This window comes from Ostrea edulis, chromosome 7 (genome assembly GCF_947568905.1).
Source record: "Ostrea edulis chromosome 7, xbOstEdul1.1, whole genome shotgun sequence".
In the NCBI taxonomy this organism is placed as follows: Eukaryota; Metazoa; Mollusca; class Bivalvia; order Ostreida; family Ostreidae; genus Ostrea; species Ostrea edulis.
Genome location: NC_079170.1, coordinates 59,988,743 through 60,005,098, shown reverse-complemented (window position 1 = coordinate 60,005,098; position 16,356 = coordinate 59,988,743). Strand labels below are relative to the sequence as shown.

General features: G+C 35.7%; 1 protein-coding gene across 1 annotated transcript; it reads left to right on the top strand.

Moving 5' to 3' along the window:
- The first annotated feature begins 1,964 nt into the window (after positions 1 to 1,964).
- On the top strand, positions 1,965 to 16,319 carry LOC125654016 (uncharacterized). The gene is made up of 10 exons (XM_048883758.2): positions 1,965 to 3,233; positions 3,388 to 3,475; positions 3,571 to 3,621; positions 3,734 to 3,847; positions 3,951 to 4,064; positions 4,152 to 4,262; positions 4,631 to 4,741; positions 4,870 to 4,953; positions 6,274 to 6,361; positions 16,214 to 16,319. Exons 1-10 carry the CDS (start codon positions 1,965 to 1,967, stop codon positions 16,317 to 16,319), a joined length of 2,136 nt encoding a protein of 711 aa, XP_048739715.2.
- The last annotated feature ends 37 nt before the right edge of the window (positions 16,320 to 16,356 follow it).

The window sequence follows — 16,356 nt, the reverse complement described above, 5'->3', positions numbered from 1 at the left end:
ACTTGTAATTTTGTTTCGCTGTTGACAGGATTTCATTATTATACATATCAAGTCTCTATGAATGATCTCAATGACAACAAACGTTTGTTATCCTGATTTTCCTCTCTTCAGTGGGATTTACCTTGGTTTCGTTCTCCTGTGAAATCCACCTGAGCAGGCTACACCTCAATTGGTTCCGTACATCTGTTCGGTATACCTTGGTTTCGTACATCTGTTCGGTCTATACCTTGGTTTCGTACATCTGTTCGGTCTATACCTTGGTTTCGTACATCTGTTCGGTCTATACCTTGGTTCCGTACATTTGTTCGGTCTATACCTTGGTTTCGTACATCTGTTCGGTATACCTTGGTTTCGTACATCTGTTCGGTCTATACCTTGGTTTCGTACATCTGTTCGGTCTATACCTTGGTTTCGTACATCTGTTCGGTCTATACCTTGGTTCCGTACATATGTTCGGTATACCTTGGTTTCGTACATCTGTTCGATCTATACCTTGTTTCTCTTCATCCGTTCGGTCTATACTTTGATTTCCTTCTGTGAAAGAAAGATGAAGATAACAAACAGTGATTAATCTCATAACTCCTATAAGGAATACGAAATAGAGAGTTGGACAAACACGGACCCCTGGATATACCATAGATGGGACCAGGTGTCTAGGAGTAAGCATTCCCTGTCGACCGGTCACACCCGCCGTGAGCCAGGTAAACTGAGTAATCCGTAGTGGAGATCAGTGTGCCAAGAACGGCGTAACAATCGGTATGAAGCACGTCAGAGTTTGACCAAATAATAGGTTGTTTTAATTGACAAGCTAGATCACTATAACGACCATTTAAATTTGCGAAACGCTGACTTTAAACGAGACTGTTGAAACCCCTGTAACATAAACTTATTTGTCAGTAGCCTGTCTCGATTCATAAACTGATCATACTCAGAACAAGCTCTTGCGTATCGAATCAGTTGTAAGATATAAACACCATATGCAGGCGATATATGTAGTGTAATATCGTTACATAAGTATGGGAAGTTGATGGTGGGGAATCTGAAATCATCCCGTTTATCATAAAGTTGAGTTGTTCGTTCGCCGTTAATATTTATTTTCATTAAAATATCTAAGTACGAAAAAGATATGGAGGACTCTGTGGTGTCTTTTATTTCGAATCAACAGGGATATATCGAATCGAAAAATGAATGGAAATGATATTTGTTAGTAGATCAAACGTCATTGATGTACCTAAATGTCTAGTTGAAGGACACACCAAAATATTTTTTCTTCTCATGTAGAAGTTTTTGAATAAATTCTGCTTCTGTGAGGTTTACTTTTCTGTGCGGTCTTTACCTCGGTTTCGTACTTCTGTACGGTCTTTACCTCGGTTTCGTACTTCTGTGCGGTATATACCTAGGTTTCGTACTTCTGTGCGGTCTATACCTTTGTTTCGTACTTCTGTGCGGTCTATACCTCGGTTTCGTACTTCTGTGCGGTCTATACCTTTGTTTCGTACTTCTGTGCGGTCTTTACCTCGGTTTCGTACTTCTGTGCGGTCTTTACCTCGGTTTCGTACTTCTGTGCGGTCTATACCTCGGTTTCGTTTTTCTGTGCGGATCTACACTTTGGTGTCGTGCTTCTGTGTGGTCTATACCTCGGTTTTGTTCTTCGGTGTGGTCTATACCTCGGTTTTGTTCTTCGGTGCGGTATCAATCAAAATGCTTTATATAAATGCGAGTCAAGACAGTACCCATATTACATGTATGCACATTAATTACTCAAAGATATGTGCTTTGTAGCATTAGAAACTACATGTATATAGAAAACCAACTTTCACAAGAATGTTCTTTTTAACAACCCACACGAACCAATACTCAATATCAATAAAATCATAAACACAATTGGTGGGTGAAAATCGATATATCCTGCAACTGAATCAAAAGCGATGTCTTTTAATTTTAATCTTTTGATTTCAGGTAATATGGACAACAGAGGGACAAAGTTTGTGATTGGTTTCATGGAGAATTTCCAGGCAACATTATTTAGTGAGCTCTTTATCACTACCTCTAAATCCCATTCCGTATTCGTCAACGTAACAAGTCCGCGGTGGTCCAGTCCTAAAATCGAAATGTCGCTGGATGTCATATCTGGTACTGTCAAACAGGTCAATATTTCTAGTTCATTGAGAATGACTGGAACTTCCCTCAGTTCGAAAGGACTTTTAGTAGAAGCATCTGACGAGATTGTTGTTTATGGATTCAACAAAGAACCGTTTTCAAATGACGCATTCCTGGCAATTCCTTGTGATGCCATTGGTATGGAATACTACACAACAGCATTTCTACCATCATTTTTCAAATCAGAGATTCTAATTGTTGGTATTTCAGATGCAACTTCGTTAAGTATTAAATTAAGCAAAACTTTAGATTCATTAGTAATCTTCCAAGGTGGGAATTTCAGTAAAACTCAATGGATAAATATTAGTATTAATGCATATGATACACTTCAGTTGCAAAGCACAGGGGATATCACAGGGACATACATTGCATCAAATAAACCAGTGTCTGTCTTCAGTGGTAATGTATTAACAGCAATAGGCAATGGCACAGCAGACCACCTTGCGGAACAACACATCTCCGTTGATAGATGGGGGAAAACCTATGCAACTGTTCCAATACCTGGTCGTATTGTGGGAGATTACTTTAGATTTGTTGCATCAGAGCACGATACAAAGGTTCAAATTCACGGACTTAACAGTTCAACAGTATACGCAGAAACATTTGTTCTTTTGGAACCAGGTGAATGGGTTCAGAGACATTTTAGTTCTTCTCTGTATGTTTTTATTACCGCTGATAAGCCGATATACGTTGTCCAGTATTCTCTAAGTCAAATTAATCGTAACATGGCAGACCCTTCGATGATCATCATCCCACCCATGGAATTGTACGCAGCAAACTATGTCTTCACGACGCCCAAAAGTGCAACTGGTTCCTACGTAAGTTACTTTATGTTTGTCGTAAAAACGGTAGATTTGGACGGACTGAGAATCAATGGTCTGCCCCTGAATACAACAGAAATTCAAGAATTCCCAGGCGGAAAGTATGTGGGAGGCTACATCTCTCTGTCTGAAGGTACCTACGACATCCGCCATATTTCGCCAATATGTGTGTTTGGAGGAGTATTGTATGGAAAAGGATGGTTTGAGACTTACGGATTTCCGACAGGAATGAGACTGGCGCCCATTAATAAGGTAGTGTGTTCTTTGTGATATGATCTTTTTTAATACACTCAAGGTTGAATGTGACTTTCAAGCATATGTACCAAAAGTTTGGTTTCACCAACATATACAGTGTTTAAGCAAGTAGAAAATTGAAGTAATCTGCTTTTGAACTCCACCATTAAAGCCTTGTCTGATTACACCTTCGTCTACGGGAGATGGAGAGGACAACGACTGTGACAGAAAGATTGACGAGGAAATAGAAAATGGACTGGGTAAAATTTTCATTAAACTAAGACAATAAATTTTAATTATTGATTCAGTTTTTGACAAAGTTACACTTGTTGCGTCTACCTTTGTGTATTGTCAGATGACGATGGTGATGGGTTAGTTGATGAAGACTGTGCAGAGGCTTATCAAGGTAAGTATCACTCCCCACAAATAAAAACGATTGGAAAAAATCTACTTAATCGGATTCTAAGTATATACATGTACATGTAATTACGATATAAAAACCTAACTTTCATTCACAGATAGACCCTGCTTTGCAACACCGTGCCAAAATGGGGGAACGTGCATTGAAAATGGAACAAATTATTCATGCACATGCATCACCGGTTATGATCCACAATCAGACTGTTCGTTGCGTGAGTTTGTCATATCAGTCTTTTAAATAATGTTTACATCGCGGATAAAAATGAACCATCAGGACAGAGATTTTGATTTGGTGTAATTGATTTATTTTCTCAGAGATCGATTTTTGTCGCATGAACCCATGCCCACACACCAAAATCTGTTCACCACATTTGGGTGGTTTCACATGCATCTGCATAGCTGGCTTCACAGGAACAGATTGCACCTCTGGTACGACTCTAATATAATATCAATTTCTTTGTATCACCCCTCCATTTTCATTCCTCAATCATAACGTTTCTTGTTTTCATAATTTAGACATTGACGAATGTGCTAGCGACCCTTGTATCCATGGTAACTGCACTGATCACGTGAATGGGTATCAATGTGATTGTGAAGCTGGCTACTCAGGAACTCATTGTGAATTAGGTATTTACCTTATAAAACACCTCCATTCCTATAACCAACATGTCTTGCACGTCCCTAACTGTGCAACTATTCTCTTTATACTTGTTAATTATACAGATACATACTATCTATTTTGTATTGCTTATAGGAGATATGAGATTGATCTCTGTTCGTTATCTTCACCTTTATAGGAGTTATGAGATTGATCTCTGTTCGTTATCTTCACCTTTATAGGAGATATGAGATTGATCTCTGTTCGTTATCTTCACCTTTATAGGAGTTATGAGATTGATCACTGTTCGTTATCTTCACCTTTCATACAGTACCCAACTGTACAAATATTCTCTCTATACTTGTTATAATAAAATATCTTTATAAATGTTCTATAGATACAAATGAATGTGCAAGTTCTCCTTGCATCAATGGAAACTGTACAGATGACGTCAATGGATTTACATGTTCCTGTCACCATGGCTTCACTGGAGCAACATGTTTTACATGTAGGTCTATATCGCTTGTTTTAAATATCAGATGTTAACTGCCAAGGACATGAAAAACCGCGTACTGAGAGACTTTCTCTGTTCCTCTATTATTCTACACATCATTTAAGAGCTTTTTCTATTGGTAGCTACTTCAAGCACGGACTGTTTATCCTCAGACTGCAGTGTGGTCCAGTGTTCAATATTTAACTTTGACACAGGTTGTTACTACGGTAAGCGTCTGTACATCGCTTTTGGTCACGAAGTACCAGTACTATACAATGGATTTCTGTGGGTTCAAAATTCTGTAATGGTGCAAACATTCCCTACTCACAGATTCACTCTTTAGATTTCAAGTATTTTGTAATATGTAAGTAAAACGTCATTATAGTTATAATTTTCCTTGTATGAATAACACAATGCATTTCACTGCATGGTCGAGAAAGCTCAGTGGTATAGCGTTCGCTTCGTAACCGGGAGGTCATGATTTCGAATTTCGCTTGTGTAATGGCGATGAAACCTCAATCTGATTAAATCAGTACACCAGTAGCGACAATAAAAATAAAGAGGAGCGGATCGAGGAGCTGATTTTAATCAAGATTGGTCAAACCTATGACGTTAAAATTGGTAGTGATTGCTCCTTCGCCAAACGCTCGGCATTGAGAAGTGAGAGTTACGGGTCTTTCAGATATGACCTTGAAAACAAGTCTTTTGTCGCGGCAGGCGCTGGCACGATGAAGAACCCAAACTGCTACAACCCTGAGTGTTAAACATAGGACTAAATTTGTGATACCTCACCTACATCTGGAGACGTCTCAATATGAGTGAAAAATTATCGACGGGACGTAAAACAATCAGTCAAAATTCATACCTTTTGAATCACAAATTGAACAATAAATATCAGTAATATATTCTTAAATCTTATTGTCTAACCGATTCAATTATACCTCAGTGGATTAAAACAGGGGCTTTATTTTCCCCAAACCTGTGATTTTCTATCAGATTCAAACCTTGTACAGTTTCTCCACTTTCTATCACAACAGCTATCTCGGGTGTTTCATCCTTAAACATTTGAGAATTTTCATATCAAATGTGTTTCTGTTCTTAATATTTCAGTACTTAAGGCCAATTCAACTTAATATATTATCATCCGGGGTCACAAAAAATATGGGGCGAGTGGGATGATTTAATTTTTATTTCCCCCAGAAAAAAATTAATGACAAAAGGCATCACACAAAGTGTTAATCAAGTTAACATTCAAAGAATCCTTGGTAGAAGATAGAACTTTAACCAACAATCTGTGACTTTAATCATTCACTCATGTCACTGGGAAGCAAGTTTTTTTTTTAATCGTTATTTTCCCGAAAATAAAAAAATATCGGGGTGGGCCCTTTTTTGAGGGGCGGGCGGGGATGATAATCTATCAATCAATTTTAATTGGCCTAAACATAAGAGATTTTTCATATCAAATGCGTTTCTGTTCTTAATATTTCAGTACTTAAACATAAGATATTTTTTTTATATTAAATATGTTTCTATTTTTAATATTTCAGTACTACTCTCCTGTTTGTTTTCCGCCCTTGCGCTGGGAACTTTCACCATTTGCACTATATTTTTCTATGGAATCAAAAAAAGAAAACGGTCAGTACTGATCTGATTACATCTACATACTGTCACATAATTATGTCTATATAATGTCACTTAATGATGTCTACATAATGTCACATAATTATGTCTACATAATGTCACTTAATTATGTCTACATACTGTCACTTAAGGGTGTCTACATACTATCACATAATTATGTCTACATACTGTCACTTAATTATGTCTACATAATGTCACTTAATTATGTCTACAGACTGTCACTTAATTATGTCTACAGACTGTCACTTAATGATGTATATATACTGTCACATAATTATGTCTACATAATGTCACTTAATTATGTCTACATAATGTCACTTAAGGATGTCTACATAATGTCACTTAATGATGTATACATAATGTCACTTAAGGATGTCTACATACTGTCACTTAATTATGTCTACATAATGTCACTTAATTGTGTCTACATAATGTCACTTAATGATGTATACATAATGTCACTTAATTATGTCTATATACTGTCATTTAATTATGTCTACATACTGTCACTTAATTATGTCTACATAATGTCACTTAATGATGTCTACATAATGTCACTTAATTATGTCTATATACTGTCATTTAATTATGTCTATATACTGTCACTTAATTATGTCTACATACTGTCACTTAATGATGTCTACATAATGTCACTTAAGGATGTCTACATACTGTCACTTAATTATGTCTACATACTGTCACTTAATTATGTCTACATAATGTCACTTAAGGATGTCTACATACTGTCACTTAATTATGTCTACATACTGTCACATGATTATGTCTACATAATGTCACTTAATGATGTCTACATAATGTCACTTAAGGATGTCTACATACTGTCACTTAATTATGTCTACATACTGTCACTTAATGATGTCTACATACTGTCACTTAATGATGTCTACATAATGTCACTTAATTATGTCTTCATAATGTCACTTAATGATGTCTACATACTGTCACTTAATTATGTCTACATAATGTCACTTAATTATGTCTACATAATGTCACTTAATGATGTATACATAATGTCACTTAAGGATGTCTACATTACATACTGTCACTTAATTATGTCTACATACTGTCACTTAATTATGTCTACATAATGTCACTTAATGATGTCTACATACTGTCACATGATTATGTCTACATACTGTCACTTAATTATGTCTACATAATGTCACATAATTATGTCTATATAATGTCACATAATTATGTCTACATCATGTCACTTAATGATGTCTACATAATATCACATAATTATGTCTATATAATGTCACTTAATGATGTCTACATACTGTCACTTAATGATGTCTACATAATGTCACTTAATTATGTCTACAGACTGTCACTTAATTATGTCTACATAATGTCACTTAATGATGTCTATATACTGTCACATAATAATGTCTACATAATGTCACTTAATTATGTCTACATACTGTCACTTAACTCTTTGCCTATCACGCCGCCTATGACGTAACAGTAGCATTTGCTTTCGCCGCTGAATGATGACGTTATCCTTTTCCCCACAGCGCTTTGGAGTTGATTTGTGAAAATTCAGATTTTTTAACACATTTCTTCATAGCGTTTTCCATTATTATATATTCTGTTAGTTTATCGCGGATGGTTCTGATAAAAGCTGATACTTTAAGACTGTCAAATCGGAAGTGAAAGCAAGTGAAAAATTACGATAATTATCGGATAAAATATTTTCTTTTGAAAAGATATATTATCCAAAATTCGCTTTTTTCTTTCTTATTATTTTATTAATTCTTGAACATGTATGTTTGTTTAACAAAGAAATACCACGAATGAATACTTGCTTATCTACTAGTATTTTTTAAAATCATATCAATATATCTACATTTCCAATGGGTTTTTTTCCTTCGATATGTTCTGTATATTATTTGATTTCAAAGAAAAAAACCGTAATAAATTCAGTTTTAGACAAGGTTTAACATATTCATTTATACTGACGAATGATTCAAAGTTTACTTAATAAAAATAAACGAATATACTACATCATGTTTTGTAAATAAGAATTCTCCTTTATAGTTGAAAAATTCTCTTCAATGTTCAAAACAAGATGTGAAAAAAAGCAAAGCACTGCTGTACATTACGCAGTCCGCATCCATATGCCACGCCCTACGTTTTCTGGGGGAGGGGTGTGCTTTAGAACAGAAATTACAAAAATGCACTATAGACACCTTTCAATTGTTTTGGCGGTGTCCTGCATGTTCCGATAAGGAGCTATGTCAGTGCAAGGCCTAAGTGTCATGCCGTCTAAATAACTCCTCTTCAGGCACGTAGCATCGTCTTTTCAACAACATAAAAATGGAGAGGGGGGGGGGCGAAGATGTCTTGTCTAAAATCATTGGCAAGGAAATAAAAATAGGGGAGGTTGTCCAAACTTCAAGTCCAAATTCGTGGAAAAGGAGAGGAGTGTTCATCAACTAAAACTGCCTCAATCTCCACCCGACTGCGATTAATTAGATAGTGTGTGTATGTCAAACATGTTAATGTCTCGAAAAAATTATTGATCTGAACAGAAATAAGAACATATCGTAACTTATCACAGCATTTGTAATTCTATTAAAATGAATTTAAAACTACACTTATTTTCCTTCTATTCTAGAAATTGGATGAAATGGCCCATGTCAAACAGTCATAATGTGATAAAAGAAAATATAAAATTTCTGGTCTAATGATTATTTGATAAATACTTACATGTGCACATTGTTCTTAACAACTGATCCATTGAAACACTGAATATTATAAGCAAGAATATTGTCTCTCTACATTTAACATACATATCAGCTAGCTAGTGTACCCACTCTTAGAATTGGTTAAAAGTAATGATTACATAAATCTAAACTAAAACCCAGTCTTTAGATATTTGACTCTCGTGTTTATTTTGACACCATTCATTTCACAAATCATTTTATGCGCTGAAAAATCCGCATTTTACTGGTAATTGTATCTTAATTAAATGGTAGAATATTTACATATATGTATTTGTCTTGTTACAGTGTATCTATGTATGATTGCGCAATATTTTCCGTCTACCAGTGCGCTTGAGTCTTGATAATTATATCATCCCGCGGTTCGCTAGTAAACGCGGGAAAATGATGTATTCACGTTATAGTAGCGTGTTTTGATATAGTTGTCTTGGTCCATTATAATATTGACCGATAGGGGGTAGTATACTGTCACGGGGATTAAGCGGGTTTTGTTAGGCTGGTCACTTTCTAGCCGGCGTTCATGCAGATAGGACAACTTTTGCTATTTTTAGTTTTTATCTAGCATTTTATATATTTGTAAAGTGTGAGGTCCGTCACGCTCTCCCTGCATCATGGAGCAATGACATCGGATACAGGCTTCCTAAAAATTTTCCACGATTATTATCGTTTTATTTCTAGGTTTTTCCTAGCCGATTCTGGTGTTCACAATTAAAGGACCGTACTTATTAATGAAATTGTACTAATATATTTATAGGAACGGTATTGTGTATTTTCACTCACATGTGCACGTCTTTCAGCGGGTTCAAGCCCAGTATTCCGACGGTCCGATAGTCCGACGGGCCGGTAGTCCGACGGTCCGATAGTCCGACGGGCCGGTAGTCCGACGGTCCGATAGTCCTACGGTTCAATATTCCGACGGGCCGATAGTCCGACATGTTGACCATCACCAAAAATGTTAATTAATAGAGTTAAAATGTATTCATGTCAGGCATTATTTTAAGGAAATTACCAGAAACCGCCAAAATCGACACGGCCTGATTATAAACCAGACAATCAATTTCTGACCAAAATCATTCAAGTGTGAACTTACAGTAAGTCGTTCGGACAAATTAGTAATTCGTTCGGACAAATTATGGATTTGTTCGGACGAAATAGACATTCGTTCGGACAAATTAGCCATTTGTTCGGACGAATTAGCTATTTGTTCGGACAAATTGGTAATTCGTTCGGACGAATTAGCTATTTGTTCGGACGAATTAGCAATTTGTTCGGACGAATTTGTTATTAGCTATAAGGCAACGCCAATCCCGTAGTCAAATATCGTAAAGTGTTGGTAGGAGAGCACAAAACTTAGATTGGGACACATGCTAAAATGGGATTCAATTCCAAAATTTTCCACATAAACGTCATGAAGATGGCGACGGTAACCTACATAATCACCCCTAACCCCTGAAATAACAAGCTAAAAATGGTAGGAATCCCTACACCCTGCTCAGTCTTAAAAGTTTGAAGTAGGCCTCAAATCCCCCCTCCCAACCAGGGGCAAAAGTTTATTAAATGAAAATTTTCTGTATAACGGGGCATAACACAATCAATAAGGAAATCAATTTTTGTATGGGACGACAATAATGCAATTATGCGCCAATCAGAGCCTATCTAAGGTTTTCAACGGAAATCTGTATATCCGAATTTTATACCAATTTTATGGTATACCTTTCTTTATAGCAAATAACAATTTTTGAACAGAAATTTCTTGCACTAGAATTAAGGGGAGGATGTTATCAAACAACATTTAATATAAAGATGAGGATCTCGTTTGGGGTCCCAGAAGTGTAAGGAGGGGGCACATACATACTCTTGTCCCCACTCCCTACTTTTGAAAGTGTTAAGGGGACACGAGCAGGCGTGTGGCATCGTTTTTGAAAGGGGGAAGCTGGGGGGCCAGCCAGAAAGGATTAGTGGGAGGGGGGGGGGGGGCAGCCGAACCAAAAAGAGTTTTAACATGTAAAAAAGAAGAAAGGGAAATTTTTTAAAAAGTGGGGAAGGGATCAGCCCCCCCCCCCTCCTCTGTTGCTACGTCCCTGACGAGTATCCGCTGTCAGCCCTCCCTACAAGGCTATAGATATCTGTATATATGTATACCTACATGTATCTACATAGCTCTCTATAAAGACACGATGAAAATGTTCCTTAAATTCAGCATACATACATACAGCGAGTAGGAATGAATGAACCCACAGGTGATGGAGAAAGGAACGAAGCGTAATCAACCGTGGGCTTCCGACGATGCCGAAATATATACATGTAGATGTAGGTGGGTACCTGTAAAGTGCGAAACGAAACGAAATCTACCGAAACGAAAACCCACCGAAATGAAACGAAACAGATTGTATAACCGAAATCTTTTATTAGGCCCCTGTGAAAATTACCACATATAAATAAAATTCGCTTCCCGTTTGATATATAGGCTTTCAGCTTGACTGATACACAGTTTTAAAAGCTGGAAAGGGGGGGGGGGGGGGGAGTAAGCAAAATGTACATATCCGAAGTTGATTAAATAACATGTGTAATTAGTTTCAGATCAATAAATTTCAGAACGGAGAGTTACAATCTCAGCGGTCTGGCGAAACACACTAAACAAGGGGTGGGGTCGCTGGCGTTGGATCCGCCTTTGGGTATAGATACATTGTTTTAAGAAACTGGTGTCTGAGAAATTTGAAAGCAGGAACAGCTCTTAACCTTTTATTTTATCTCTAACTGCTGAGATGCGAGTACTTTCAATAATGGAAAAAGTTAGATAGTATACCATATTATATGAATGCAATTGGGTAAAATATATATACATGTGTTATTAAAAATTATTATTGATATGTAGTGAGTCTAAATATAACTCTATACATTTGTTTTGTTGCTAGGACGGGGAATTGAAAACGGGACGGAAAACAGAATTTTTTATGCAATAATATCAGGAGGTCAGCATTTTGTAAACTCAAAAGGCTTATGAACAAGGGAAGCAGAAATTACAAAGAGAACGGGAAGACATACTCAAAATCCACCGTTTGATATACTACATACAAATACACAATATCCACATGTATACATAGATTTGTCTTTAGAGCAAAAAATACTGAAACGTGTATTTATGCCGAACTGTAACCCTCTGTTCTGAAATTTATGGATCCGAAACTAATTGCACAGGGTATTCAATCAACTTCGGATATGAACTTTGTGCTTACTCACCCTCTTCCAACTTTTAAAACTGTCAAGCCGAAAGCTTACCACAATGGGGAGGCGAATTTTTTGTATATGTGGTAACTTTAACAGGGGCTTAAGATACCATTTTTAATTATTATAATTAATAGAGTTCGGTTATACACCATTTTTAATTATTACAATTAATAGAGTTCGGTTATACAATCTGTTTCGTTTCGTTTCGGTGGGTTTCGTCTCGTTTCGGTGGGTTACGTTTCCGTAGATTTCGTTTCGCACTTTACAGGTACCCGATGTAGGTCGAACCCGTTCAAAGTTTTCCCACTGTGCGATGGTTTGTTCTTGTGACGTAAAATATCGCTCTGGCACACGGCACTTAATCCTGTTTTCTGCTGCCTATTACATAGCGATCTCTTATATGTGGCCACAAATTATCGTAGTTTCGGACCGTCGGACTACCGTACCGTCGGACTACCGAACCGTCGGAATACTGGGCGGTCACCCTTCCAGCGTACATGGCTGGCTGTATGCTATGTACTTAGGTGTTGAGTTATGTTAAACAATGTTAAATACATGTAGGTAGTAAAGTTAATACTTACACGAGCGTTATTAACAATCGATACACTACATGTGGCCAGAATGGCAAATACATTTTATTGGGATTAAAATTGATGGGTTGGTGTCTTTTCCTTAAAAATATATTTCTTTTTTATTGAATCTTCAACTTTAAAAAAAAAAAAAAAAAAAAAATAATAAATGCATAGACCTTAACAAAAACTCGAATTAAATCCAAGCCTTCGTTTGAATATATATATAGCAGACTCCTGTTGCATTAATCGTTTTATTCTTTGGAAGATGTTCTGACAATGGTAAATGTAATTTTAAAAAAAATTCATCCTTGGCTTTACTCTTCTCGTTACATTTAATTTTCATTTTATACATACAATTAAAACGTCGAGAGCTTGTGTTTCGTAACCCGTGTGGTTTTATGATTACGTAATACTTCCGGTCTTCACGCGTGTTCAAAACCGTGTTCAATCGGAGTTTTGAAATGCACGGGTTTTACGAGGAATTGTCAGTTCGAAGCGGCATGGTTTATCTGCAACTTGGCCAAATTGAAGGCGCACCCCCCACCCACCCCCTTATATTAAGAATTGTTACTTATTCTGTGATTCATCTTTCATTTATTGCAAAGTAAAAACTTTTAGAAATGAAATAAAAATCAATGAATTGCGAAAAATAATGATAAACAAAAAGAAAGATTTTGGGGCGAGATCAAAAGTCCAATGTCTGACAAAAAACTAAATTCACGTAGTTTTTACCAAGACACCCCCCCCCCCCCCCTAAAACTAAATATGATGACTGTTGAAACTAATCGATTAACAGGTAATGACAAACGAGTATACCTTTTCCACTGTTTATTCACAAAAGAAAGTGTACATTTAAATTATTTTAAAATGTTAATTAAAATGTAATATTATCATGTGGTAATTAATGTGGTTATCACTTTTTGTTTTTTTTGTTTTTTGTATTTGTTTTTCTCTTTCCACTAATATCTAATCGATGTCGGATGACAGAAACTTGCGGAAGTTTTCACCCCCCACCCCACTCCCCCTCACTATTTGAATTTAGATTTTTATCCGACACCGATCTTTAAATCTCACCCCTTACATATATACTTATTTTGCCAATCATTTCATTTAAAATCTAATAAAATGTTAAGATTCCGTGTCCATTACTGACTTCATTTGTTTCGGTAATTTTTTTATGTAGTATGATTTTTTAAGGTTGCGTAATCTGTGCGTTCGAGTTTTGAAAGGCACGGGTTTGACTAGGGTCTCTTTATCAACACTACAAATGACCAAATTGAAAATGTACACACATTTCCTCTCTCATTTAAAATAAGAATGTTGTTGCGTTAACCTCGCAGGAGAATACATATACATATGTCTTTTACAAAAAATTTCCCCCCATTTTTTATACTTTGTTTGATATACATAACTTATGCATACCACGAAATCGATGATGTAATTTGTGATGGGTTTTTACCCCCCCCCCACCCCCTCTTTCTGATGCTTCTTTAAAATAAAATAACCATCTTCCTGATGATCAGTAATATTCATAAACCTATAGATATATAATAAATTGAAATAATCAAATAAAATAATAAAACCAAACATGAATAATTCTTCTGCAATACCGCGTTAGATTTTTCCCGTTATGCAGTAAACAATTTGGAGCTGCGTTGCAGTAGTGTATCCCCTAATCTATCTCTTTACTACTGTTGGAACTATCAAATGAATCTGGTAAATCGCTCATTTAATCACTATTTTGTCTTACAACCCAAGATATTAAAAAAAACAAACAACACTTTTCGCTGTATCAACGATAAAACGCAGTCAAAACAAATGCGCATTGAAAGTGCGTTAAAGTGCGTGATTGTGGGGCAAAGGTATATGCGTTAAAGTGCGTGATTGTGGGGCAAAGGTATATGCGTTAAAGTGCGTGATTGTGGGGAAGGGGGTTAATTATGTCTACATAATGTCACTTAAGGATGTCTACATACTGTCACTTAATTATGTCTACATACTGTCACTTAATTATGTCTACATAATGTCACTTAATGATGTCTACATACTGTCACATGATTATGTCTACATACTGTCACTTAATTATGTCTACATAATGTCACATAATGATGTCTACATACTGTCACTTAATTATGTCTACATAATGTCACATAATTATGTCTATATACTGTCACTTAATGATGTCTACATAATGTCACATAATTATGTCTACATCATGTCACTTAATGATGTCTACATAATATCACATAATTATATCTATATAATGTCACTTAATGATGTCTACATACTGTCACTTAATTATGTCTACATAATGTCACTTAAGGATGTCTACATACTGTCACTTAATTATGTCTATATACTGTCACATAATTATGTCTACATAATGTCACATAATTATGTCTATATAATGTCACTTAATGATGTCTACATACTGTCACTTAATTATGTCTACATACTGTCACTTAATTATGTCTACATAATGTCACTTAATTATGTCTACATACTGTCACTTAATTATGTCTATATAATGTCACTTAATTATGTCTACATAATGTCACATAATTATGTCTACATAATGTCACTTAATGATGTCTACATACTGTCACTTAATTATGTCTATATACTGTCATTTAATTATGTCTATATACTGTCACTTAATTATGTCTACATACTGTCACTTAATTATGTCTATATACTGTCACATAATTATGTCTACATAATGTCACTTAATTATATCTACATACTGTCACATAATTATGTCTACATACTGTCACTTAATTATGTCTACAGACTGTCACTTAAGGGTGTCTACATACTGTCACTTAAGGGTGTCTACATACCGTCACTTAATGATGTATATATACTGTCACATAATTATGTCTACATACTGTCACTTAAGGGTGTCTACATACTGTCACTTAATTATGTCTACATACTGTCACTTAATCATGTCTACATACTGTCACTTAATGATGTCTACATAATGTCACTTAATTATGTCTACATAATGTCACTTAATGATGTCTACATAATGTCACTTAATTATGTCTACATAATGTCACTTAATGATGTCTACATACTGTCACATAATTATGTCTACATACTGTCACATAATTATGTCTACATAATGTCACTTAATTATGTCTACATACTGTCACTTAATTATGTCTACAGACTGTAATTTGATTTCATCTACAGAAGTAACATTACAGACTGTAACACTTATACACAGAAACATACATCATTGGATGATCCACTACTTGAGCCATGTATCAATACATGTTTATTTTTCCCCCCAGAAAATCTGAAGCGATACCCCCATTTCCATTTGAAGACACAGCATTGGGGGAATCAAGGAGAAAATGCAACTTCCATGTATTTCAACAAAACGAAAATAAATTATGATGTATACACCCAATTTACTTCTTTGGCTATTATTTTC

Excerpts from the sequence above, each read along its gene's own strand:
- LOC125654016 (XM_048883758.2), top strand. The coding sequence starts at position 1,965 with ATGGACAACAGAGGGACAAAGTTTGTGATTGGTTTCATGGAGAATTTC. Across the intron at positions 3,234-3,387 it reads GACTGGCGCCCATTAATAAG|CCTTGTCTGATTACACCTTC; the intron begins GTAGTGTGTTCT and ends CCACCATTAAAG. Across the intron at positions 3,848-3,950 it reads ACAATCAGACTGTTCGTTGC|AGATCGATTTTTGTCGCATG; the intron begins GTGAGTTTGTCA and ends TTATTTTCTCAG.